This window comes from Drosophila suzukii, chromosome 3 (genome assembly GCF_043229965.1).
Source record: "Drosophila suzukii chromosome 3, CBGP_Dsuzu_IsoJpt1.0, whole genome shotgun sequence".
Classification (NCBI taxonomy): domain Eukaryota; kingdom Metazoa; phylum Arthropoda; class Insecta; order Diptera; family Drosophilidae; genus Drosophila; species Drosophila suzukii.
In genome coordinates this window covers 10,239,710-10,266,861 of record NC_092082.1, presented here as the reverse complement: position 1 = coordinate 10,266,861, position 27,152 = coordinate 10,239,710, and the positions used below count along the sequence as shown (strand labels likewise).

The window sequence follows — 27,152 nt, the reverse complement described above, 5'->3', positions numbered from 1 at the left end:
ACTATGCGAGTTTTCCAGCTAGTGCGGCTGCTGCCGTTTTTGTTGTTGTTTATGGCCATTACGTATACGCAACGTGTGCGAAAAAGGCAAAACAAGGTTTGGGGGCGGAAAAACTGCTAGGGGAGGGGGTAGAAAACGAGCAAGAGAGAGAAGATTCGTTGATATGGTTGTGACTATTTTCATTTTTTTTTTTTTTTGAAGGTGGCAAAAGGGAAAAGGGCAGCGATTATAAAGGGCCAGGCTGCAAAGAAGTGGGCGGATTTTTGCCAATGCTTGGGTATACACAGAAATACTGGCCAAAAACAAGAACAAGCCAGTAACAATAACAACAATAAAGAACAATAAACAACAACAACAGCAGGAACCCGAGTGTGTCACGCATAAAAAACACATTCTCCCCTTCAGGCCAAGCACAACTAACGCTCCTCCTTCTGGCCATAATTTGTTTTTCTGGCGAAAAATCCAAACTGCCGCCTGTGAGCCCAAAATCAAGTACGTTCTCACACGATTTTCCCCCTACATATGTACTTCTATATATACATATATATATGTTTGTATATATGCATCTTTTATTGTGGCTCGCACATCAACTTTTGCCTTGTTTCGGGCCAAAATAGTAGTCGTTGACTTTTGTCCGCGGCCAGCACTTAAAAATCAGACTTTTTATTTTTTCCCTCTTGTTTTGGTTTTTATATTTTTTATGGGTTTTTTGGCGAAAAAAACGTAGTTTAAAAGTCTGTAGTAGAAACGTTTAAAAGAGAGAAAGAGATGGAGGGCGATGTGGTAACTGTTTGTTGTCGTTATTGTTGTTAATTGTTGTTGCAGCGGCAGAAAACGCATGAAAAACTGGCACACACACACACACAAACACACACATACAGCGTTATAAAATGTAGAACTCTTATTGCTTTTTTTTTTACTTTACGTGCGACGCGAGAGTTTTTATATTTTGGCCGAAAAGAAGCGGAGAGCGGCAATGGCGACGGCGGTTTTCTGTTATTTTGTGAATTCCAATTCCGAAAACCCGAAATCGAGAAGTGTTGCAATCTCAGCGACGGTAGAACAACGACTCAGAGTGGAACGAATATAGTTTCCCGATTTGGGGGCCCCCAGCTGCGCAGTCGACGCTGGCAGAGGCAGAGACAGAGCAGCAGCGACAGCGACTGCGACTGCGGCAGCAAAGAGAGTGCTATTGGCTCTCCCCCGCTCTCTTTATGGCCGCGCTTGCTCTCTTTGAGCGAAATTCGAGGGATGCAATGATGCACGTGCGTTGTTTCAAGTGTGTGGGTGTGTGTGTGTGTGTGAAAAAGATTACAATAAACACATTTTAGCAATATTACATATTTGGCCTATTTATTAAACACACCTCCCACTGTCAACCGCCCAACGCCCACCACCCACCACAACCCGCTCTCTCAATCACACAATCTCCCGTTCCGATTAGAGTTTGTTGTTGTCGCTTAAAAGAAAGAGACGGCGACTGCGACGCAGCTGTACAGTGATCTAATAACGGTTAAGGTTGCGATTATCTGATTGGAACTGTGCGCCTTTATTGGCAAATGCCAATTGGAAATGCGAGGCGGCACAAATCCAACTGGAAACAAAGCGGCAAATGCAAATGCACTAGAATTAGGTACTTTCTAGGGATTTGGAATAAAAAATGACAAATACTATCCCTATATCATTCTTATATCCTAGTTGCTTTACACATTGAAGGGAATTTGAACCTTATGAAGAAAATAATATTCATATTAATTTATGATTATATGAAGATAAACGATTGATAATAATTAAAGAAACATTATAATCAATTGGTAATATTTATTAAAAATTCGGATAATAACCATGAATTTATACTGATGGGTATTATAAAAAATAGTTTTTTTTTAATCTATTTTTCTTATGGAAATTCATACAAGGTGTTTAATTTAATTTAAATAGCAAAACTTGAAATCGAAATTATTATATTGCCTACATTCATACTGAAAGATATTTCTACATAAAAGCAATTTATAAGATACAACCTGGTAACATTTTAGACAATACAATTTGGATTTGGGAGCGACTACTGTGGGCTAATCCCGCGTTTATTTAAATTCCAGGTCAATGAGGCGTGGTCACCGACACCTCACTTTTTGGGGCTCTACATTCTACAAACATAGACTAATTAACCGTATTCGGTGGGTTCTGTTCTGGCCGACAAAGTAGCCCCATTGTCATTCATATGGGCCCGAAAGCAGTGTGCGCCGCTGGCAGCGCAGTCGCCATCGACAGCGACGGTTTTGGCTGGGCGGGCAAACACAGTTATGTTTCGAGTTTTTTGATTCTTTACTTATTGTGCAATGATCCGAGGCAACTTAATTAGACATATACGCCGCCGAGCCACGCCGCCGCCGCCGCCGATTTTTTGCTTTTTTGACGCGCCGCCGCCGAGTCACGTAAAAACCGGCGCGGCGGCGGCGGCGGCGGCGTTCGGCGTCATACAAATTTTTATTCATTTTATAAATAAAAAAGGTTATTATTAATATATCCTAAAAAAAATTTCGACAATAATCGCTTTCAGTTATCGATTAAATGTAAGGAAAGTTTTTCTTAAGAATTTTTTTTAATAGTTTAATAATGAAGACAATGAATTTCAATTTCAATCAATTTCAATAAATCTCAAAACTGTCAAGTCAAGAAAAGACAATGAATCTCAAAACTGTCAAATCAAGAAGAGACTGTTATTTTGTTTTAATTTTAGTTTAAGTTGTTATTTCGCTTTACTTACTTATTAATTATGAAGTCAATAATTTCAGTTTAATTTGTTATTTCGCTTAACTTACTTATTAATTATCAAGTCAAGAAAAGGCTCTTATTTAGTTTTAGTTTAATTTGTTATTTTGCTTGACTCACTTATTAATAAAAGGAAAAAAAATCAGTTTATTAAATGCTTACGCCGCCAGCCGCCGACAATTTCACCGGCGGCGTACCCGCCGCCGCCGCCGGTTCTTTCTAACGGCTACGCCGCCGCCGCTGGGTAATTTAGAACTCTACGCCGCCGCCGCTGCTGAAACCATCGGCGTAAACCTCTAAACTTAATTGCTTTTCGTTTGGGCTTTTGGTAGCGACGAGAACAGCAGCAGCAGTCAGTCAATCCCAGTGGGTTTTTCCAGTATAGCTGCCACTTTTGAGAGAACTTTGCGCTACGCTGCACTTCAAATGCTCAATTGTTGTCTATCAAAAAGTGCTCCCCACTCCATGGAACTTTGTCATTGTGGGAGGACGCATAAATAACGCCACTGATAAAAAATGGGCGAAGGGCGGCCAGCGAATCTAAAGCTCGTAATTATGGCCAACCAGCTAGCTAGCCAGCTTTTTATTCCATTTTTTTTTTGTTTTATCAGCTCTCAGCGTTTCACTTACATAAGCTGAAAAAAAGCGGAAAACACGTTGGAAAATGGCTCTGTGAATGTGAGAGCGTCTGTTTGTGAAGTTGGAAAATTTGAATTTCATCAACGGCAAGCCAAAGCGAAAGCAAAGACAGCGGACAAAACAATCATGATAATTAAATTGAGTTCACTGATGCGTATACTTAACATTAAATTCAAAGCCAGAAGCAAAGCAAAAAAAATCTGCTGCTGCTGCGCTGCTACCTCTCAGTCAACGTCGGAAAAAAAGCATATAAAAATCAGCAACTGCTTTAAAATCGTAAAAAAAAGAACCTTCAACTGCCAGGCGTTTTGATTTGCTTCCTTTTTCGGTTTGCAGAGGATGTGCTTGTTGTTAGAAGCGGAACAAAAAAATTATATAGGTTAGCACTAGTAGCCTTCGCATCCCTATCCCAATTGGAACTCGGGCTATATACTCGGCATCCAGAGAAAGAGCGAGAGAGAAATGTAGAGAGAGACGCGTGAGAAGCGCAGAGAACCCAGAAAATGTGTGCCGTGTTCGTGTTGGGGGCATGAAAATGTGGGACGACTGCCCACGCAACACCCACTTTTCCGCCCACCGCCAACAACAATGTTGCCAAAGAAGAGGAAATATTTTTCAGTGGATACTAGCTGGGAAAAGTATAAGCACTACGAAAAATTACCACTTATTTCTATGTATTATTTTTACATACATAAAAACAGCTAAAATTGTATATATAAGTATACTTTTCGAACCATAAAAACCAAACATTGTAAAAGAAAATAAATCTATAACGCATTCAACGGATCACTTCTAAATATATCATAAAGATGGAATAGATTAATGAGCTGACAAAATACTAAAAATAAAAAATATTTTGGTATACAAAAAAAATCAACACTGCGCTTTAAGTAATGTTCTTAAAATATGTTTCTCCTATAATAAGCAAACCTCTGATTTACAATCATAGCATTAAAATATTTCTTATAAATAAGGAAACTTGACCTATGAACGTATAACTAATACCTTAAATAAACCTTGTCTTCACTTTCCTTTCATTTGTGTATTATAATAACGCAAAGTTATTTTCGTCCATCAAAATCCAAATTAAATTAGGAATACTTAACGTTATCAATTTAATGAGGCAAGTTGGGAATTCCCTTCTGGGGGTTGGCCAAATCGGCCGTCAAAGTGTGCATGCCCCAAACTCCGCGAGAAGGGCAGGCGGAAAATCAAAGCCACTTTTTGCGCTCTTAAGTGCAAAAATCAAACAGAAGCAACCCCCCAAAGCGGCGGAGCTGCTCTCTCCCTCTCTAGAATTTCTCTCAAATCACTCTCGCGAATCTCTCCCCCGATATCTTGCCATATCTTTGGCTCTCATCACTGGCTCTTCGTGTGCATTATTTATTGCTCTTATACAGTCCGAATGCTTGACGATGACGAAGGTGCGCTCCACTGTCAGTGTCACCACCCCCCCTCGCCGTCTCTCTCTCTCTCTTTCTTTCGCCACCTTTCCCTTTCGCTCTCTCGGTTTGGGCCCAGTTAACTAGTAAACCAGCAACCTATAATGGAGCCTCTTCCGCGTTGTTATCCCTAGCCTATCCCCCGTATTCCCCACAGAGAGAAAAATGATCAACCATTAGTCATGAATTCGCAATCGTTATGATGTAACGATGGATTGTCAAGGGAACCGTTTTTGGATACTTATTTTACCTTGCGTGAAATAAATTGTCTATAGGGATAAGAAATGTTTTCCCCTAGCATAAACAATATTTTAACCTGACGACCTTATTTTTTATTCTTTTTAGATAACCTTTAGAAATTCTAGTTCTTGTAATAAAATAATTTAATTTTATAAAGCTAATATGTAGTGTTATAAAACATTTGATATCATATAAATCTTTTAGATATCTTATAAGGTACAAATAAAAGTACAGCTTTGATAAGATTGTATCAAAGATTACTTGCGAGTGTAACACTTGTTTAGAATACCATAATTTTTAGGGACTACTTTAATGTTCTAATTTCTAACCCTTTCTCGACCTTTTCTTGTTGCGCACTTCCCAATTTGATCCCTTTTTTTTGCATCCCGGAAAATGAGCACCAGCTGTCTGCCATTCTCATTCGATTTCCCCATTTTATGTTGTTTGTTTTGTTTCGCGCCCGGTTGTATAATAAATAACTTTGAAATAAATCAAATCGGATCCTGGCCCAATGGACACATGTTAAATGGACCGGGAAATGTAAGCGGGGGCATCATCAGATCTTTTATTGGGTCAAAATCAACAAGAGCAGCGGCGCTGGCGGCGGCGACCTTAAAACGCATTAGCAGCCGCTGTCGGCCAAGTCGTAATAATTTTATTAGCAAACATCAGAAATATAAAAAAAAATGCCGCTGGTCGGTGGCAAAAGAAATAACAGAAATAAAAGCGGCTACAATTTCGAAAGGTGTTGGCTTTTTTCAGAAGTTCAAATTCAAACGGTGAGTGGTGAGTGGGGCGGGGTGGGCGGTATGTGGAAGGTGTAAGGGGGAGGGGTTGCGACAAGTGCAGGCGGCTCAAGGTAAAAGCGCCGCAGTCGCAGTCGCTGCCGACGCCAGCAGCGCCGTCGACTGCACCTTCGGTCGAAATCCGAGTGCAAGATCAAGAGAAGCGAGTGGCCGAAAAAAAACTAGAGAGCCAACTACGAAAGCCAGAGAGCAAGCCATTTATCATTTTACATTATAAAAGATAAGCTATCGACTGGGAGATACTTGGTAGAAGTTACCATAACTAAACAGAAGTCACATAAAAGTACTTTAGTTCTATAAATACATTCCGAAAGGCAAGTTTACTTGAACTAGATAGCCTGGAGTTTGAGATTTAGGTAGTATGGTTAAGATACTGCTGAAGAGGTTTTCAGAGATTCCAAGAGGTTATTAAGGAACTCTATTAAAAGCTACATCATTTCACTAGTAATATGAAACATAGCAGCATATTTAATCATATTACATTTACATAGAAGAAAATATATGCCCCTTAATAATCATGGTTTTAATCCCAATCTTTGGGAATTTGTAAACAATCAAACTTTCATGTTGAAATAGTATTACATAAATCTATAAACCTATTTCTGCTCGCCAGAGGTTTTACATTTTAAAAATTGCATAAAGAATACGATTCACATTACTTCTCTAATACAAAAGATTGAAATTTAGATAACTTTAAGCTGAACAACAAGCTTCATTAAAGGTTGTAACAGATCTTCAACCATAGATAATTCCATCAAATCCCACTCTAGGGACAGGGTATTTAAGTTGGCCGCACCGGTGACAATCAGACACTCTGTCCCTGTCTCCCTCCCACCTTCCGCGGCCCTCTCGCTCGCACACGTGCATTTGTAGTGGTAAAGATTGTTTTTTTTTAGGCATTCTGGATCTGGAGGCGATGCTGTTTAGGCCTCTTTAGACAAGTGGCAGAGCAGCGACGTCGACTGCGGCAGCGGCAGAGGCAGAGGCAGCTGCGACTAGATAAAAAGAACAAATTGACTAAGCACGAAACACGTTTTAGCCAGAGTTTTTAGCCAGACTAGCAGCTCGAATCGGAATCGGAATTGGAATCGGTGCGAGCGGGACGGCGAATGACACACTGACCCAATTCCGGGTCTTCGATTTTCTGGTTTTCCTCAAGAATACACGTTTTCCACTGCATAAACACACACACACTAACACACACGTAGGCAGTATTGCGCGAAAGAGGGAGAGCGGCAAAACGAGTTGCATGGCCAAGAATTTTCGCCTGGCATTTTTCATTTTCCCTGCGAGTGACATTCCCCAATAGGAGGTACACCCCCCGAAACCCTCTTCTTCTTTTATAGGAAAAACTCACCGTTAGATTTCCGATTGCTTCCAATACGTTATTCTCAGGCTGCGTGGTCGTTACGTAGCGTCTTACGTGAGGGGACACAGTTTACAGTTACAGTTGCAAGTGGCTTTCTCGGAACGCTGCTGCCTTATCATCTATATCTCTTGCATACGCTTGTCATGGGATATATAGTTATATATCTCGAGATATCCACATATAATATTATTCAATCTTGATGCGTGGTTTTTAACGGACGTTGAACAAGAACAAGAAGACCAAAAGACGTTGGGAGCGACGAGTTTAAGTTGGATATTTTCTTGTTTTCTTTTTTTTTTATAAATTTATTTTTCTATTTTCGATACTTGGTGGTGTTTGCTTGTATTTATTGTTGTGTTCCGATTTATAACTATTTTACTTGAATATTTATTTTGCACTAGAGAACTTACTTCCTACGAATCACAATTAGAAATGAGTGTGAGGCGATGACCGAAAGGAAAACTCCCGTCAAAGTGAAAAACTACGCGCCGTCTACTTGGGCAGCCGAAAAAACAAAACACAGAGCGAGACACATGTGTTTTTATTTTTATTTCTCCAATTAATTGGTGGCCAAGGAAAATTCAGCGCGGGTGGTGTTGGTGGTATGGGGGGGGCAGTTTCAAAGGAAAACCCAGGCGAAGCCAAAGAAAACTCCCTTCAATATTTACCGTTTGGCGATATACAATTCTACAACTGCTCTCGTGACGTAACGCGACGGCGACTGGTGGGACTGAGTGAAAAACACAGCTACGGCGCGTAACTCTGGTCTGGTGGAAATGCGGCGCACGAATTTCACGCATTTCCCTTTTCAAAAAAGAGCAGCGAGCAGCGCGAGAGTGAGACGGGTGATCGAACAGCTGTTGGATACTGGAAAAAAATACCAAAATAACGCCTTTTCGCGCCAGTGTGACCTTGCCAGCCGTTCTTTGCCCATATTATTGATTTTCCACTTGTTGCTGCTGTTGTCTGATTTTTCCACGGAGCCCCGAAACAAATTAAAAGCTACAGGCCGAAGCTCAAGCTTAAACTCGACTTCAAATTTATTCTTCCGATTAGTTCCGGTAGAACTGGTCTCGCGGTTAAAAACCCCAGCTGCGTTCAAAGCTCCCGCCCGATTTTGACTCACTGAAGTCGGAATTCTCGTGTTTCTTTGCATTTAGTTGAAACCAAGCTTTAAAACTGGCAGCACGCATCATGTCCGCAGGTCGAGTGTTTATTTACGGCGGCAAGGGAGCCTTGGGCTCGGCCTGTGTCGATCACTTCAAAGCCAACAATTATGTGAGTTACCTTTCACTTAAGTGTAAATAATTATAAGCAAAAATAATGCCTCATTAACTATTGTTTTCCCCTTCGACCTTCACCTGGATAATCCCGTCCAGTGGGTGGGCAGCATCGACCTGTCGGAGAACGAGAAGGCAGACGTTAGCATCGTGGTGCCACGCGATGCTGTTTGGTCGGAGCAGGAGGAAACGGTCGTGTCCAAGGTGGGCGAATCCCTGGCCGGCGAGAAACTGGATGCCGTGATCTGCGTGGCTGGCGGCTGGGCCGGTGGCAATGCCAAGAAGGATCTGGCCAAGAATGCTGATCTCATGTGGAAGCAGAGCGTCTGGACCTCGGCCATTTCCGCAGCTGTGGCGGCCCAGCATCTCAAGGAGGGAGGACTGCTGGCCCTGACTGGAGCTAAGCCCGCTCTGGAGGGCACTCCCGGCATGATTGGTTACGGAATGGCCAAGGCAGCTGTCCACCAGCTCACCCGATCTCTGGGCGCTGAGAAATCCGGTCTTCCAGCGGGCTCCCTGGCCGTGTCCATTCTTCCCGTAACCCTAGATACTCCCATGAACCGCAAATGGATGCCGAACGCAGACTTTGGCACCTGGACTCCTCTAACCGAGGTGGCCGGCCTCTTCCTCAAGTGGACTCAAGCTCAGGAGAGGCCCAAAACTGGATCTCTGCTGCAGCTGATCACGAAGAATGGCGTAACAGAGCTCATAGCCGCCGAATAGGTCTGAAGACAAAGATACGGATCCACTTATTGAAAGAACCAAAATGCTCAAAAAACATATTCTAAATGCTTTAGCTTGTACATAAACTATTCATAAATAAATCGCTGGGCGGCTTTCGATCGTTTAATGTGGGTCTGTTTACACGTTGCTTGGGGGATAACCTTTGAACTCGGGAGCGGAACCAGCGTTTAGAGCTTACTTAGAGTACAATCCTGTTCCTACGTCTTCTTTTTCTTCATAATCTTCATAAACAACACCATACCTGCAAAATATAAGGGGAACAAACTCATTAGTATGATTAAGCAACAGTCAATCTGCAATAAATCGATTCAATTAAAACAATTTGCTTTTAAGCTGAGTCATTAAAAACGTGTTTTTCTGATATATGCAAAAAAAAAGCTTTTTTACTCGATTTTATTTTTAAATTTAACTGGCTAGGTAATAAATATTTATGTAATTCAGTGTTACAATTTTTCGTTCTTCTACTTATAGTTTAAGTAAAAAAGCTCAACTTTGATTTTATATATCGGAAAACTAAAAGTAAGCCATTAGACTTGGAAACTAGGAAACTATTTAAAATAAAAATAAAATATATAGTTTGGTAGATACAAAGTTGAATTTACGAAAGGGGGATTTATTTCTTGAGATCCCAATCTGAATTTTTTCATGACTCACCTATGAAAGTGACAATTACAAAGACAATCATCAGCCACAGCCAGCACTTGTAGGCTTTTTTTGAATGCTGCTCCAGTTTCTCAGCCTCTTTTCCCAGGGAATTGATATTGCGATCAGCCATTCCGGTGGATCGAGACACAACCTCGGTATCCCTCCGGATAATACGGTTAGCAGTCTCCGTCTGCTCCTTCAAATTCCTGGTCAGCGAGAGCATGTGCTCGGTGATCTTTTCCTGGGCATTTGTATAATACTTGGCAGCTTCGTTCATATTATCGCCAGAAGTTGTCTGTACGGTGGTACCACTGGGACTAGCAGACGAATCCTCTATAACTCGACGCCTACGCAGGGCATCTCCATCTAAAAAGGATTGAACAATTTTAAAAATTTGTTGATTGTAAATCAGGGACAAACTACTTAAAAGCATTTAGGAACTACTTAATTTACAAACTACTGAAGCATACTTTTAAAGATCTATTTGTTCTACTTTTACCGATCTATAGAAGTGGTTACTATCTTGATGCGTTTTCTCTTTAGTTACTCACCAATTAACAAATATAAATGGTAAAAATAAGGATTTTTATCAAAATTAGAAAAAAATTTGTATAGATTTCGTATAGCTAAGGTTACAATATAAATTAATATAGATTAACATTATTTCTAACGGCCTTCTGGAACCTTCATTACCCTGCAGCAGCTCCTTTCGCAGTTCGTTGTGATGTTTGCTGTTCTGCAGCTGCCTCATTTCTTTCAGTGCATTTTCCCCGGCTTCGCTGACTGAAGAAGGTTGCGAGGAAGTATTTGTTGAGGAGCTGGGGGCTTCCGTAAATCCCGTGGATAGTTTCAGGGCCTTCAGGCGCTCCTTATAGCCCGGGATACGGGTGGCACTCTGCGGATCATCCATCGCCTCCAACTCGGCGAGCATTGTGTCCAGGGACTTGATGAACTTCTGCAGGCGCCAGAAGTTCTGCTCGCTCTTGGCCAGGTCCTCGCAGTTGGCCAGCAGGGTCCGGATATTTACATTTAGCTTCGTGGCCATTTCCGAGGGGAAAACATGAAAACAACAAAGTACAAATTGCTAAGTGATTTTAAAATACCAAGAATGACACTATCGCCCTCTGGTCACATTCCCCCGGCGATTGTGTTCTATCGATAGCTAGTCACGAGCAGTGATGCCAAAATATTTTTAAAATGTCGCTAGTTCCAAGAAAATAAAAGTTATAACAAATTTCAAAAAAGATTAAAAATGTACAAACTTAAAAGTCAGGATTATATTTTTAATAAATCTAGTGAAAACTTTACTCTTGTTTTTGACTTATAAAAAGCTTAAGGTACAAAGGATTGACTAAAAATTATGATCGGAAACGACTTTTAATAGCCAAGTTGGCAGCTCTAGCGAATATTTTACAGAAAGGTTCTAAAAATTCCGTGACGTTATGAAATTTTGAAGCATACTTTTGGGCGCGACTGGAAAAATCTTATCATATGCCTCGGCCTATATCAGAAGTTATCAATTAAACCATTTTTGATTGCCCCAGCATATGTGTATTACCATGCGGGCGCATATTTTTGGAAACAGTCGTAGTACGCCAGGTGTCAAGATCATATTGGAATCGATTCCAAGGTAGTATATTCGTTAGTTTTTTTATAATTCCGCTGAAGTGCCGTTACACTCGAAGTGTTATCAAGCAGCTGACGGGGTAAAAACAAAAAACCCATCCCTCAAGACACTTGACGCCATGAATGAAACGCGGCTACTTTCTCTCTCTCTCCCCCAAACTTTCTCTCACTGCTCTCTTTGGCGCTCTCTTCCTGCGCAGCAGCAGCGCAGCAGCAGTTAACGGTGCATGTGAAAAAAGTCCCCTCACAAACGTCGTGAAAATCGAAATCGATAAGTAAGCAACGGATTTTAGCTGCCCAGAAAGTCTAATAATTTCAGTGAAAAACCCAGCGATAAGACCCCCAAAAAGTACTAATCCAGCTGAAAAACAACTATCCAACCCGGCCATGTCCAAAAAAAGTGTTAGCCAAGTGTTTTGAATACCGTAGTTGGAGAAAATAATAAGCTAGTCTGGGGGCTAAGAAATCGATACGATACCCGAAAACAGGGGCTTCTGCGTGGGCTACTCCAGTGAAAATGTCCTGCTAAAAATAGCACAAATTTTAGCTTGAAGAAATCCATAGTATTCTTAAAAGTTTCTATGCTAGTTTTCATTGCATTTTCGTTACATAAGTTTTGAGAACAGTTGCTGCGTAGCCAATCCATTAACGGCTTAAGAAAACCACACAACCACCCACATATACCACCCAGTTACACAGACAAAAATAATATGATAAAATATTCATATGCAAATAGAGCCAATATATCTAATCTTTATTTTTGGTTATAATAATTTCCTGGATAAAAAAGCATTTGAAAGAAAATAAATTAAAATTATTAAAATAAAATCATTTGAATAATAAACACTATAATATCCATAGAATGTAAGATGATCAGTAATGGTCGAATTCTTCGCTAAAATTGTATTATTATATCCCAAACATCGCATTCATATCATCCTACTTTTTGCAGTTGCTAGAGGTAATGTAACGCCATTTTTCGGAGCTCGAAAAGAAAAAAAACAAATCGTAGAGTGACCCGATTGCCGTAGAAAAAGCCCCAAGATGCAGCCGCCGCCGCGTAAGGTAAAGCTTGAAAAAAATTCAAATGACAAAATGCAGTTCCCCAATAATTGTATACCTTCTAATCACCCAGGGAAACTATGTGAAATTCCTGAAGAATTTGCACACGGAGCAGGTGGCCAAGCTGCAGCTGAAGAACCAACATGAGTGCGACCTGTTGGAGGACATTCGCCAGTTTACCATCAAGCGCTCGGCTGTCGAGAAGTCGTACAGCGAGTCACTGCTTAAGATCTCATCGCAGTATCTCAACAAGAAGATACCCAATATACCAGATATAAAGATGGATGGCATGGAAGAGCGATGGTGGGTATGCGTTCTTAGCTTTATTTGAAGTTCAAAGGTTCCAAAGAAATCTATAATATCCTAAAAAATTTTAACTATCTTAACTTTTAAAATATTTATATCGTTTCTTACAGGAACATGTGGAGCGTTTGGCGCACGGTTCTCGAGGAGAACGAAAAGTTGGCCCGGGCTCGATTGGCCGCTATAGAGGTTTTCCAACAGCAAATCGCAGACGAGGCTAAGGTCCTTCGGGATTATAAGTTGGCCATAGCAAAGCGCTCGCTCTCCGGAATTGTCAACGTACAGAAAGAACTCCACTTGAGTGTGGGTGACGTGGACAAGACCAAGAAATCCTACTTTGACGAGGAGCACTGTGCCCATGATGTCCGGGATAAGGCCCGCGATATCGAGGAGAAGCTTAAGAAAAAGAAGGGCTCCTTCTTTCAGTCAATCACTTCGCTGCAGAAGAACAGCGCCCGGGTTACCTCTCGCAAGGAATTGCTCGAGGAGAAGTCATCAGGGGCACGGAATGACTATGTACTCAGCTTGGCAGCGGCCAACGCCCATCAGAATCGCTACTTCACAGTGGATTTGCAGACCACGATGACCACCATGGAGAACTATGTCTTTGAGCGGGTCGCCGAGTACCTGATGCTAATGGGGTAAGTCTAGTGGAACTTGGATATATAAAATTAAGTATGTTTTTTTAAAATTAAAGTGTATTGATGAAAATCAATAATCAATATTACTAGTCCAAAACTATTTCTTAATCATCGGTTAGTTGTGTCGGCAATTGCATTCTGATAATAATTGGCGTCGCTTACATGGCTAGCTCTTTCAGATAACTATCATATTTGTCTACACAAGCCTAACTTGATCAAAGTTAACTATAGTTGTATGATATGGGAAATTTTAATTTTACGAGACCTAAATTCCTTCGTTTTAATGTTTGAGTTGTTAAGAATGAATAATATACTTATTATAAAAAATGCTATGCATTGATCCTAACTATTGAATTTTTGTATACATGTTTAGTATTATAATAGAAATGAATCACCATTTTACGATTGTTTTTTCCAGACGCACAGAGCTGTTGACTTGCTCGGCTACTCAGAATAGCTTCGGTAAAATCCGTGACCAGGCGCAGCAGTTGACCCGGGAATACAACCTGCAGTGCTGCTACCTGTTTTATCCGGTGCTCAAGCAGCACATCCAGTACGACTTCGAGGCATGTGACAATGATCCGGTGCGCAAGGTTACCGCGGAGCACGAGTCCGCCGCCGAGACCCTGACCAAGGAGGCCAAGAATCTGGCCGGAAGGGTGGTCAAGGAGAATGCCTCGATCCGGGAGAATGCCAAGAAGTTGGCCCTGTGCCAGTCACTGCGGGATTCTGGCCAGCGCACCGATCCCAACGATCCAAATGGACCGGATCTGGACACAAAGATCGAGGAATTCCGTGATCAAATCCGTCGATCCGAGACGGAGAAGACCAAGGCGGAGGCTTGTTTGCAGTGTCTGCGGGATGGTGGCATCAACGTGGATGAGTGGGTGCAGGAGGCCGAGATTATGGGCGTACAGGAGCTGACGCGTTCGGCCAGTTCCATTTCGATGCGCACGGATGCCTCCGGACAGGGGGAGAATCCCAGCTCGGATTCCTTCTACGACAGCGACAAGGAGGAGACCCAAGCTCAGGCATCTGCCCAGACGAAGGCCAAGCCGGAGCAGCAGCTCTCCAGGGATCGCACCTTTAGCGATAGTGACGAAGAGCCCGAGGTGCGTCCATCGGTGGCGGCCACTTCTTCGGCAGCCGCTGCATCCTCATCCGTAATGGCCAGTAGCGCCGGTGGCTGGGATGATCCCACTGAGGTCAACTGGGGAGCTGGCGAGGAGGAGGAGGACAAGGACGAACCAATAGTCCCAGAGCCCAAAGAGGCTATCTTTAAGTGCACTGCGCTCTACAGCTATACGGTAAGGGAGTTATTATAGGAGGAACCACCGAAAACGACAAGGATTTGAAAACACATAGAAACATTCATTCAGATAGAAAAAATAGGAAGGGAAAATAGTCAAAATCAAATGTCCTCAGCTTAAAACTTTGGCTTCTCACTTATTTAAAAAGAAACATTCTTGATATCAAGACGAAAGTGCTCTTAAAGTTCTTCCAATGAATCGAGTTCAGAAAAGATTTTAAAATTAAATTGAAAAGAAAGCCATCTTGCAAACGGTTTTTGAGATCGAAAGAAAGATATTGGGAACAGTTTTGCCCGAGTTTCTGTATAGCTTGACAATTGTTGATGGGTAATACAAATGTAGTTATAACTTGCCTTAACCTTTATAGGTGATTTCAAATCTTCTGAGAATTCTGTGGCACCTCGTTTATGAGTTCTTTATTCTATAATCTCATTTGATATATTCCCTCCTTACAGGCCCAGAATCCCGATGAGCTCAGTATCGTCGAGAACGAACAACTCGAGGTGGTTGGCGAGGGCGATGGCGATGGGTGGCTGAGGGCCCGCAACTATCGCGGCGAGGAGGGCTACGTGCCACACAACTATCTGGACATCGACCAGGAGACAGCGGGCGGCGCCTTTAATGGTACATCCGGCAATCAATTGCGCTCTCAAATCTCATTCTCATCTGTCGATTATACCGTTGACAATGAAGATCAGACGGTGGACTCGATGCAATCGCCCGACCAGGTGTCGGTCATCATGGCGCCCCAGAAGCGGGTCAAGTCGGACGTGGAATGGTGCATTGCGCTCTACGACTACGACGCCACCGCCGAGGATGAGCTGACCTTCGAGGAGGGTGACAAGATCAAGATCATCACCAAGACCGCTCACGGGGTGGACGACGGTTGGTGGGAGGGCGAACTGGACGGCAAGTTTGGCAACTTCCCCTCGCTGGTCGTCGAGGAGTGCGACGAGATGGGCGAACCGCTCAGCGAGGGCGGCGACGAATCACCTCCGCCCACCGCGGCGCCCAGCTTTGCACTGCCCCCCGCTCCGGCCCTACCCCCAGAGTACGCCCACGAGCTGGAACTGGAGCTCACGGAGGACATGTTCGGCTCCCAGGACACGGCAGGTAAGCGATCCTTGAGCTCTTTTTCTAAAACTAGGAGAAGAATGTTTTCTGGGATGAACAAAAATACTAATGGGGCTTTTAAAGCGTATCTGATCGGACTTCAAATTGATGACTGGTATTATTTGTTATTTAGGAAAAGTTGTTAACATATTTTTTAAATATTTTTCCCAATGATGAGAAATTTTTTTTTTAATAATGGTAGTTCTAATTTCTTACTAAGAATCTTAAATTTTTTTTTTTTGGTTTTGAGTTATGAGAATAGAAGGAATTTATCAGTTCTTTTTTCGTTTTAAGGGCATTTAAATTAAAAATTTACATTATTTAAACATTAATTAAAAAATTTTTTTTATAAGTACTTTAATTTCTAAATAGCCCGTGTGTTACTATAAATATGAAATATTTTCTGAGTTATAATAAATCTGCATTCATTAACAGACGAGGACAGCGGCTATATACCCAACGGCGCTGCTGCCCCGAGTATTCCTCCGCCAGGTAAATGTCACGCCCCTCCTTACCACCTGGTCTTTCGTTTCCCCTATATCTATCTATCTATTTTTATACTATACAATATCTGTCACTCGATATCAATTCCTCTAGTACCGAACATTTGTATAATTTTTAACTCTCCACTATATAAAAAAACGAAAACATTTCCGATCAAAAGTACTGTTATACCTGCTTCTATATTCTCTAGAGGTAAACCTATTCTCCAAAGTGCAGCTCGTCTAACTACTAACCACTTACGTACCACTACTACCACCACCAATCCACCACTAAACCACCACAAAATTAACACCAGTTACCACCATTTATCACTGTAACTACTCTCCACTACTCTCCGTTAATGTGCTATTTTGTCTCTCGTCTCCAAAAGTCTTCGCAAGTCTCCGCAGCAGAGACGAAATCAACCGATGAAATGCCCTACGATTTTTTACAGTGTTATTCTTAGGCTGCTTGTCAGAAAGTGTCGTGCTGTGTTATCGTTATTTCTCCATCTTCGATTTATTTCTTTTTGCAGCTTCTCTTTATCTATATTATCTAAAGATATATCTGTGATATATATGTGTGGCACTGATATTTAAATTGAATTGCATTTATTGCTTTGATTGGATATTAATTTGTCACGTTCTTTCTTTTATTGCCGTTTTGCATTGATTGTTTTTCTCTCAGTGTAATTGTGTCTTTGTGTCATTTAAGGCCAGAACCAAAGCCAAACCACTGCCAAGAAGGGTAATTTAATAATATGCTCTTTTATCAAAACTATCTTATACCCGAAACTTTACTTCATTCCGTAATTCTTAGTGTAGGAAAATCTTTTTCCATTCCACTGCTTGAGAGCATGTCTAAAAACCCCTTTTAACCTTTGTTAAAACTACAAACTCAGTCTTTCTTCTTGGTATATAGGAACTTTATATATGTTCAGTATGAGGTTTTTGTCTCACCCATTTGTAACTAAATATTTTCCACAATTTTAAAATATAAATATATATACTCTCCAATAAAGAAAAGGTCCATTCTTTGTATATATTTATGTATAACCCTATCGATTTCCATTTGTAGTTCGGCTATTACCAGACTGAATTGGGAAACCAAAGATATTTATATATAATACCCTAGAGTTCTACCAACCTCCCGCATGATTGTCAGCCTCGGATCTGAATAAATGTACCTAGCAATTTTACTTTTGCTAAACCTTTTAATTTTTTTTATTTTCATCTTGCCAAACCTAATCGTGTATTTAGAGAGTTTTTGTTCCAAGGCTGCCTTGACTTGATAATCAGCAGTTTTAGTTTCTTCCTCACCGCTCTATAACATTTTGATCGATAAATTGTAATAACATAATATATATATTACCGAAAATATGATTATTGACTAAGCCAATGAATATTTTCTCATTTATTTTTAACGCATACTCAGTACTCATCCAAGAGCCTGGCATGGAGGTAAAATATTAACTTACATATTCTAAACAGTTTTTGATTTTTACATTTTTTGGAAAATATTAAAATAATATTATAAATATTAGAAAAAGGTTAATGTTGTTGTACTTACAAAATCTGTTGTACTTGAAAAACAGACTTCAACCAATCTATTTAAATTTTTTGAAATTTTAAAAATTATTCGAGAATTTGTTTTTACAAAATTTTTTAAGCGAATTGGTCAAAATGTAAAATGCCTATAAAATATGTTTGGAGAATATTCAGAAAGACATCACCAAACTTAAAGATAGGGAGCTATGATATGTAACTATTTTGTAAATTAAAAAGCTTTAAACATTTTTTCCCATATTCTGACACAACTTTTTTTATAATAATTGACTGTTACTTAAAGTAAATTTCTTTAATTTTGACCATATAATCTTACTTTAGCTAATGATTTTATCCCTATTTCAGGACGATCTCAGTGACGATGGGCAGCCGCCGCCGTCATTGCCGCCGCCCCAGCTGACGAAGGCGGGCGGATCCGCTCCAGGATCTGGGGTCAAGGTTGAAAAGGGTGCGGCGGCCGGCGGGGCCAACACGCTGAACTTAGGTATGGCACAAATAATTGTTACCGCTGCAACCCCCATGGTTGAAGACGGTGCCGATAAATCTTTCCCACCAGTAGGCGAGGGCGATGCGCAGCCGAAGGAGCAGGCGTCCAAGGAGCAGCCGGCGGAGGTGGCCAAGAAGCCAGATATTGCCCCAAAGCCGCTGACCAAGGTGGCGGCACCTCCCGCAACAGCGGCCAAAGAAGGTAATGCTGGAGTGAGGCCCGTGGTGAGCATTACACTGACCGAGTATCCATCCTGTGATGCAGAGGACCAACAGTCCTTCTCGGAGAAGGATTCCGACTCGGCCTCGGTGGCCGATGTGCCGGCGCTGCAGGATGCCGAGGATCCGTTCAACGAGAAGACCAAGGGCGAGTCTGCCGGCGAATCGGGATTTGAGGCCAACTTTGAGGCGAACTTCGATGCCAATTTTGATGATGCCTTCGCCGGAAGCGGAGGTGGATCCGGTGGAGGAGGTGGGGGCGGTGGGGAGCAGTCCAGCGATTTGGATATCAATGGAGAGGCAGCAGGAGAATCGGGATCAGGAACAGGATCGGCGGCTGGCGAGGAGGATATTGAGGCACCCAAACAGGTGGTCGGTGGGCGAGCTAGCATACCCGAGGAATTGGACTCAAATCAATTGGCACGTTTGCAAAATCTAAAGGAGTCGAACGCTTAGATTCAGCACTCCGGTCTCCTCCTCTTGGTCGGCACTTCAATGTTGTTTCTTTTGTTCTTTTAGGCACACGACCATGAGCATGATATATACTATATAGACTATAGCCACGGACAGTTATAGAGCGGATCAGCGGAACACCACAGCCACAACCACAACCCACAACCAAAAACCCCACAACACTTGAAAGCATTTTGATCTCACAAACCACATCCCACAACCTATCCTACAGATCCAAACACACAGATGATATATAGCCAGACTCAGACGGACTAGCAACTTATCGATCGGGTGGCGGAAATAGATTGTAGCAATATGGATTTCGCCATAAATAAGTAAATAGTTTATTTTGGCTGCCCGATTCACACATACAACGACACAATAGCAGGATATAGAATATTTGTACTTATATATGAGGTCGGGATCCCTCTACCCACTTCACGTACAGCGCTCAAATTGTGTACATCCATTTGAATACTTCTTCTGACTGCCTCTGGGGTTATAGTTAGACATCAACTGGGCCTTCATAAACAAAACCACCATACGATATATATTACTATATATAAATATATACATAATTATGTTAGTTTGTAATGTGTTATACCCTCAGACGCGTATGGAATACATTGATATATTATAAATGGAATATTGTAACGTTTTGAAAGACAATTACTTATGTAGCACTCAGACACGGGTCTTCGAATATCAGCATCCACAACTAATCGAGCAATAATATGTATATATATCTAAGTAAATTAGAGTGTCCGGTTTAGCAGCATTAAGTTAGACATTCGCTTAAATATGCCGCCAACAAAAGCCAATCAACTTCAAAGTCAATTCAGTTGGTTTTGTTTTTCGCTTCTGTTCGCTCCACTTAGTCCTAGGATCTCTGCACATTATAGTAAATTAATCGAAGCCGATTGCGAAATGTATTCGAAACGTAAAGAGCGGATCCGGCAGATATATATTGTTGTAATTGTATGCAAAACACTAGCCTAATTAGTTAAATGTTTTCCGTGTCTAGTTAAATGGTCTAAGTTAATGTTGGATGCCAGAAAGAAGATATTTGAAATTAGTGAAAAGCCTACTCAATGCGAGACTTTGTTTGCGATACTCAAATATTAAAGTTCATAACTCACCAATTGGATAACTTGTCATATTCACATAACCGATATTACAGAACATAGATAACAATGATAAAACCAAATATAAGTAAGCCGCAAACTGAATTGTATGTACTTTTTGAACCCGCCCAGTGAGTTAATCAAAGTTTTATGTCATAGTTTGAAAAACCTTCTGTTCGAACAACTAACAAAAATAAATTTCCACTTTAAAGCAAGAAAAACGAAGCTGCATTTTCTTTGGGTACCCCCATTCAAAACTCATTTGATTGTAATTTTTTTACATATCTTTATTTATATTCACTTCATTGCAATATTATAATATTCCTTCTTGGTTTGCATTTTTTCCCTTTGGATGTTTTTTAGTTTTAGTATTTAACTTAATAATATAGGTTCCTTCTTGGGTTTTATCATTTACTTTCTTGTAACATTCATCTCTTATTATTTTCCCTTTTAATTATTTTGTTATGTGTGTGTTTATTTTTTATATGCTATAGATAATTATTCTCATTTCAGTTTTTTTTTTATATTTTTAATTTGGTTTTTCATTTTATATAACGAAATTAACACAGTCAAAATTTGTGATCAGTGATCAATCATTACATACGCATTACGTTTTAAATTATTCCTCCGGGGGTTTTTGCCTCCCTTCCCGAGGCTCCTCAAACATATGCTTGCTTATATACTTATGTGGGTGTTCTTTTTGGATCTCTGAGGCTGATGGGTTGAGCAACCGAAATTCTGGGGGGATGGGGGGTGTTCGGAAATAATCGTCTGAGGGGCTGTGGAACCAATAATTGACAGCAGACCAATGTGAACTGGTATGGGGGTAGGGCTAACAGATTGCAGGCCGGCTGGCTGGTAATCATAAAACATGTTCATTTATTGCATTTAGGAACTCTTTTTGATGGACGGATAAAACCAAAAATTATATAGACAACACACTCATCCTAGATGATCCTAGATTATATAGCTGTTGCTGCTTTACGATGGCATGAGACTTGAACCTGGTAATTTGATGGCTGACAAATCATACACACATATATATTTCGGTAGCCAGGGCCCGCGGGGAAGTTCTTTTTTTATAAGGGGGTTGGGAAACTGAGGGTGCTGGGTTCCCTAATCTTAAAATGTAATAACAAATTTTCGCTTTTTTTTAATTTGCTTGAGCAAAGGGGTTTAACAAATAATGATTTCGGGGGCTTGTTTCAAAATAATGCTCCGTAATAACAAACTAAGAGTATGCAACGTACAACCGTAAGTGTGTGTGTGTGTGTGGTGTGTGAATAGTGTGTTTCTTTATCATTCTAACAATTCATGGTTCAATCAATATCGCGTCTTGCTGCCTAGGGTTATAGACTATTTCTCAATAATAATATTCACTTGCATTAACTTTGAATTCATTTTAAAAATGTTTTTATTACGTTTTCGGTGCAATCTGCATGAACTGGGATCCGGTTTTGATCAGTGTATCTGTATCTGTAGCTGTACTGATCTGTATCTGTTTCTGTTTCTGTATCTGTGTATTGTGTGGTTCAACTTAATCGCTAGGGTTCTCAACTTGTTGGTTTGCTTATCTAAATACTTTAGAATTTCATTTTTGGTTTTGCTTGTTTGTTTTTGAGACCACCATACATATACATATAATATATAATTAAATATACATCATATACATACATACGTAATTATTACATCGCCTCACGTATGTATCGACGATCCTCTCATATAATTTACTTATTTATTTCTCCCTTTCGGTTGCTTTATAAAACGTTGGTGTTGGTGTCGCCGTCTAAACAGCGGCACCAAAAATGCTTCAAACATTTCATTGTGTGTATAATTTAACATTTTACATATTTTCATCGCTTTTTTAATGCTCCTCCCTCATTGTTTTTTTTGTTGTTGTCCTAAATGCTCTCGCATATGCAGCACGTACATATGCATTTTCATCGTCTTGCATCGTTTAATTTGTTTTTATAAAAAAGTCCTCCTCACTATGGGCAACTAAATTTATTTTTTTCTCGGTTTTTCTCTTCCACAAATTATATCGTAAACTAGGTTGTAGAGTAAAAAATTCCATATGAAAAATTAAACGCATCAATTTGCCATTAAGTGTTTTTTTGCTTTTTTGTCTCTTAAAATGTTTTTGTCAACTATTTCGCCTTTGCATTGTTTACAACTAAAATGTTTTTTTCATTAATTTACGTTCTTTGGAAATACGCTCCGAAACCGTTGAGCAGCTATTTGTTGTTGTTGTTGTCGCATCAAAAATGTATTTGACCTCATTTAGGGGATATTATTATATAGCATTTTTACGAAACGAACCTCAGCCATTTGTAAACATTTTGATTTCTGTCTTCGGTAACATAATTGATTTCTGACACTTGTATAGCTACAAAATATATCTATATATATGTGTGTGAGTGTTTTTCCATTTGTTATAAGCAGATATATATAATCTATTATGTTCTTTATCACCGATTTCACTTTTATGTTGCCGAGTCTCGGGTTATAACTATTTTCTTGGGGAATGTTCTGTATGGCTGGTAGATCAATTGCAGTTTGCTTCAAATCCTTTTCACTTGGCTCAATAAATTATAGGTTAATCAGTAAATCAATTATCCTTTTGGTAAACCTTATATTGCTTTCTTTTCGCTCAGAATCCTAGTTAAGATTTGGGATACTCTTTAGCCAACGTATGGTAAAAAATGGTTAGGGACTTTTTGGGGGGTTTTTTCGATAGAGCAGACAGACGATAGAGTTTTTTTTGGCTAAAGGGTATCAAATAGTCGACGATCGACTCTCCGTTCTTCATTATTTCAACTTTTTGCTTGTGTAAGTGTGTGTGTTGTGTCTGTCTAGATCGTTAATAAAGTAATTTTCCTTGGGGTCTCTTCTGTAGTCATTCTGCTGAATTGGTTAGGTAGACCTTGAGAAGGGTTAAAGGTTTTGCCTTAAGTATGCCTAGGGTTACGTGGCCGATCCATTAAGGGTCACCACCAACGTCCTCCGCCGCCTACACTGCCAGTGTTCCATTCATAAGTACTTTTCGTATATACAGTTAATTGTTTTTGTGTTTTTATTTTTTGTTTTTCGGATTAGGGTTCAATTTTGTTTGGTTTACATATAAAAAACTCGTGCTACATATACGTAGGTGCCTAAATACGTTATATGAATATATATCTCATATACTTGTGTCGCCTTAAGCCATACTCTATGTACATATAAGTGTGGTTGTGTGTGTGTGTTTGTTATTGTTTTGGCCATATTATGGCTCTTAACTAAATCCTAGCTTTAACTTTAGCTAACTGTACAAAATTCTTTAGCCTTACGATCTGCCCTTGCACTAATCATAAACACTAAATTAAAATTCATTGATGATATTTTGGTATGGCTTGCTTAGTTATCTCCATTGTGCTAAATTGTATTTTAATTTCTTTATTTTACGTTTAAAGTTAAACTCACTTGCCTTTAATTATGTGTTTATAATTAACTTAACTCTTTTGTTTCTTTCTCTTTGTGTCTGTGATTCATCGAGGAACTTGAGCGAAAATTCAAATATATATGTATATATACGTCGAGTATCTGTGTGTCATTTTCGTCTGTCTGTCTGTCCGTATGTGTCAGTCGGTATCTGTGTGTGTGTTGGTGTGTATCTGTGTGTCATTAGGCTAACTTAAGACGGTGCATCGTAAGTATCTTTTGTTTGTTTATCGCTTTATTGACTGCTTGAACGCATCCGAGTTAATCGCTTAACCAGATTCGATTACATTAACTAAGTTTAATTGCGAAGTTTTGCTCCTACTTTGCTTTGAGAATGTTCCGAGTGTCTTCTGTTTGTATTTACAAATTGAAAATCAATTGTCTTCGTTTAACTCTTTTTTCTTTTAGCAACTATTTGTTAGACTTATACGCTATTTTTCTTAGGCAGTTTCATTCATACTTGTGTACTTTATGTTCTATGTTCTATTTGTATTCGTTTTTTTTTAATTTACTGGTATTTATTGGGCTTACTTGCGTTTGAAAATTTCACTTAGAGTTTAGATTGTTTTCTTACGGTGCCGCAAAGTTGTCTTCGAAAAGTTTTTGGTTTTGTTTTTATTTTTGTTTCAGTTTGATTCTTGTGTATTCGTGAGTGAGTGAGTGCAGTTTGAATAATTTGTTTGTTAGTTTAAAGTTGATATAAAAATTGGTGTAACTAAAATGAATCGTTATCGTTCATATTATTATTTCGCTATGTCAATTGCACTAACTATTTGTATGACTTATCTCCGATGCTTGCTTATAAAAGGTGCGCTCCAAAGTAATTCATAATATCCGTAACGAGTTTATTGTGAATCATGTGGCGTGAGTGTGAGTGGTGTGCAAATGATTAAAAACCTCTCGATCTTACGTGTCCGTCTCGTCGTCGTCTTCGATTTACATTTAAATATAACTTAACGAAATCATTCGCCAAACTGATTCGCTATTCTCGAAAATGTTCCTTGCACTACGTTTTGATTTCTAAAAAATTTGGCCATTTCACTTGGAAGCGCTAAGTCAGTTCTGAATAAACAAATCAACCAACTGAATGGGCTATCAATGGATCAACATAGTAAGTTCTGTTTAAGTTCCGGGTAAGATCTGGTTATCGATTTCTGGGAGCGTGCAGCTGAAAGGAGGGGGAACGCACTTAAATTAGAGGAAGACTCTCCGGGTGTTTTGCTTTTGAAGTGGGAAGCAAAGGTCTTTCGTTTCTTAAACTTAAACTCAGAACGCCGCAAAGATAATGGAAATTATTTAACCATCTATTTGTTAGGTGTGTTGAAATCAACTTTTCGACTGCGCTATTTCGAGGGTTTCTCATAGTCATCCATCGTTTTCGTTTAATGCCTATGTTGCGTATGATTTTTGATCGTTATATTTGTGGTTTTTAAATGGGTTTTTTATTCGGTTCGTATTTCTCCTAAACACTTTCACTTACGCCTTTCGTTATATAATTTTCACTACAATTTGCTAATCTGTTGCTTTTGATTATTCTTCATTCATTTATACTCATTTGGTTGTTAATTCTAATGTTGGTTTTATCCCATTTTTCATTTATTCTGTGTAAATCTATTTAACAATATTCTTTGCTTTCGACCTTGTAATATGTGTGTGTGTGTGTGTGTATCCTTTTGGTATTAAACAATAAACTGTTGCCTCTGCATTTTCATATCGCTAGTTAAAATTAGTTTTGTTTCCACTTATTTTTTTGTGTGTATTTTTCAGTATTTTTTTTTTGGGTTTCTGGTATTTTTTCCGTTTTTTGTGGTTTTACAGCGCCCTGCACAGTTTGACTCTCTCGTGCGCTGTTCACTCCTGTGTCCTTGGGCCACGCCCTCGAATCCTCGCCTGCGTCGCTTGAGGACGACGCCCTACTCCTCGCCAAGGAGCACCAGATCATCGGCGACCACGTCGCTGACATGCAGGTAGATGATCCAGTACATCAGGTTGAAGCACACAAAGCACACGGGGAATACGATGCGCGAGTACTTGTCGATGTCGGAGGGCGTGATGCCCAGCAGCTTGTTGATGTCCTGTATTTCGGGGATCAAGGATCAAGGATCAGGTATTAAGGTTCCAGGATAGTGGGTGAATAAAAATAGATTAGTTACGGATTCTAGACTTGATAAACCATTTTAGAATCGCCGCATCATGTACGATCTTTACCTTTACCTTTTTTACTTTTCCCGGATGCAGTAGATGGGCTGGGACCGCTGCCTCCGGATCGCCGCCGCCCTCGGGCGGTCCGCCCCCGCCGCCACCGCCTCCTCCACCTCCTGGCGGTCCGCCGCCCTGACCGGGACCCGGTCCATGCGATTGCGGACCACCGCGTCCGCCATTCACCGTATTCTCCAGGGTTCCACCCTTGGAATGGGCCTTCGGGTCGTGGACCTTGAATCTCACCTCCTGGAACAAGGGTCCCACTATCGAGCAACCGCGCGTACCAACGTTTTGTTGGATATTGGAAAAGCCGATTGGGCGGTTACTCACTGTTTGCTTGGGCGCATGCGGATGACCATGGCTGTGGGCGTGGTGTCCATGCCCGTGGCCATGTTCCGGTCCCATGCCCATGCCCACGCCCACGCCCACATTGACCCCACCGCCGCCGCCGCCGCCGCCGGGTCCGCCGGGTCCAACTCCGCCGGGTCCAACGCCAACGCCTCCAACGCCCACATTCGCATTGGGATTCGGATTCGCCTGCTGCTGGTTCGCCCCATCGAGCTGTTGCTTTTTCTGCTCGGCTATCTTTTGGATCGCCATAAATCTTTGTTTTCGCATTTGAATTCGTTTTGCCATGTAGCCGACCGTGGCGTATTCTATTGATTGCGATACGATACGATAACGATTTTGGTTTTGATTTTGATTTTGATATTCGATTTTTGATTTTTGATTGAACAGATTGCAATTCGAATTTTCGCACACACAGATTTTGGGCGTGCACATTTTGGAATTTAGTCGATGGATAGATTGTTTTCGATTGTTGATGGACGGTTTGGCATACGGTTTGGTGGTTTTATTTTTTTTGGGGGGTTTTTGAGGGGTTGATATGCGGATGCAGTTCAAGAATTCAAGAATTTTGTGGTCGTGGTCGATTGCCGCATGATGTTCGGATGATATTTTTTTGTTGTTGTAGTAGTAGTTGTCAGATATATAGTTGGATATATTGTAGCATAGTATAGTTTTTGGTAATTTGGTGCGGGTGGGTATCGGTTTCGGTTTCGATTTAATTTCGGATACAAGGAAAGACAAATAGAAAAACAAAAGAAATTTAATTTCCATGAAGAATTTTGTCATCAATTTCAGTTCAT

At 40.5% G+C, this 27,152-nt stretch overlaps 5 protein-coding genes across 42 annotated transcripts in view; 2 read left to right on the top strand and 3 right to left on the bottom strand.

Moving 5' to 3' along the window:
* bol (boule homolog, RNA binding protein) overlaps window positions 1-8,077 on the bottom strand; it is a 34,474-nt gene extending 26,397 nt beyond the window's left edge. For 7 of the 12 annotated variants that reach the window (XR_005014231.3, XM_070997068.1, XM_070997069.1 and 4 more), the window contains exon 1: window positions 921-1,079. The gene's annotated coding sequence lies outside the window, so the exon portion shown is untranslated. Of the gene's footprint in view, window positions 1-879; window positions 1,081-7,259; window positions 7,685-7,939 lie in introns of those variants that run through there. The other 5 variants (XM_036815742.3, XM_017078570.4, XM_017078569.4 and 2 more) reach the window with 4 other exon arrangements.
* Window positions 8,078-8,260: 183 nt separating this feature from the next.
* Window positions 8,261-9,401, top strand: Dhpr (dihydropteridine reductase). Its single transcript, XM_017077737.4, has 2 exons — window positions 8,261-8,549; window positions 8,651-9,401. Exons 1-2 carry the CDS (start codon window positions 8,466-8,468, stop codon window positions 9,272-9,274), a joined length of 708 nt encoding a protein of 235 aa, XP_016933226.2. The 5' UTR covers window positions 8,261-8,465; the 3' UTR covers window positions 9,275-9,401.
* On the bottom strand, window positions 9,319-11,051 carry Use1 (Vesicle transport protein Use1). Its single transcript, XM_017077736.4, has 3 exons — window positions 10,634-11,051; window positions 9,950-10,306; window positions 9,319-9,536 (listed from the first exon to the last, which is right to left on the bottom strand). The coding sequence occupies exons 1-3, from the start codon at window positions 10,983-10,985 to the stop codon at window positions 9,493-9,495; spliced, it is 753 nt and encodes a 250-aa protein (XP_016933225.3). The 5' UTR covers window positions 10,986-11,051; the 3' UTR covers window positions 9,319-9,492.
* A 501-nt stretch (window positions 11,052-11,552) lies between these two features.
* On the top strand, window positions 11,553-20,546 carry nwk (nervous wreck). Of its 20 annotated transcripts, none has more exons than XM_065864975.2 (13): window positions 11,760-11,841; window positions 12,519-12,631; window positions 12,702-12,931; window positions 13,045-13,572; window positions 13,991-14,879; window positions 15,338-15,995; window positions 16,431-16,487; window positions 17,193-17,225; window positions 17,913-17,938; window positions 18,389-18,527; window positions 18,600-18,731; window positions 18,795-19,168; window positions 19,268-20,546. In XM_065864975.2, exons 2-13 carry the CDS (start codon window positions 12,611-12,613, stop codon window positions 19,322-19,324), a joined length of 3,144 nt encoding a protein of 1,047 aa, XP_065721047.2. In that variant the 5' UTR covers window positions 11,760-11,841; window positions 12,519-12,610; the 3' UTR covers window positions 19,325-20,546. The 20 variants fall into 20 exon arrangements, 18 of the variants coding, with proteins under 18 accessions (XP_070853160.1, XP_065721047.2, XP_016934565.3 ...); XM_065864976.2 differs by having other exon boundaries at window positions 11,761-11,841; window positions 18,603-18,731; XM_017079081.4 differs by lacking the exon at window positions 17,193-17,225 and having other exon boundaries at window positions 11,762-11,841; window positions 15,338-15,506; window positions 15,576-15,995; window positions 18,603-18,731.
* Window positions 20,547-23,047: 2,501 nt separating this feature from the next.
* Window positions 23,048-27,152, bottom strand: part of Rdl (Resistant to dieldrin) — a 35,430-nt gene continuing 31,325 nt past the window's right edge. For 4 of the 8 annotated variants that reach the window (XM_065864980.2, XM_065864979.2, XM_065864981.2 and 1 more), the window contains exons 9-10: window positions 26,017-26,660; window positions 23,048-25,877 (exon numbers count right to left, since the gene is read on the bottom strand). In XM_065864980.2, the coding sequence (XP_065721052.1) occupies window positions 25,716-25,877; window positions 26,017-26,660 (806 nt within the window). In that variant the 3' untranslated portion in view covers window positions 23,048-25,715. Of the gene's footprint in view, window positions 25,878-26,010; window positions 26,661-27,152 lie in introns of all 8 variants that reach the window. The other 4 variants (XM_065864977.2, XM_070997062.1, XM_065864982.2 and 1 more) reach the window with 3 other exon arrangements.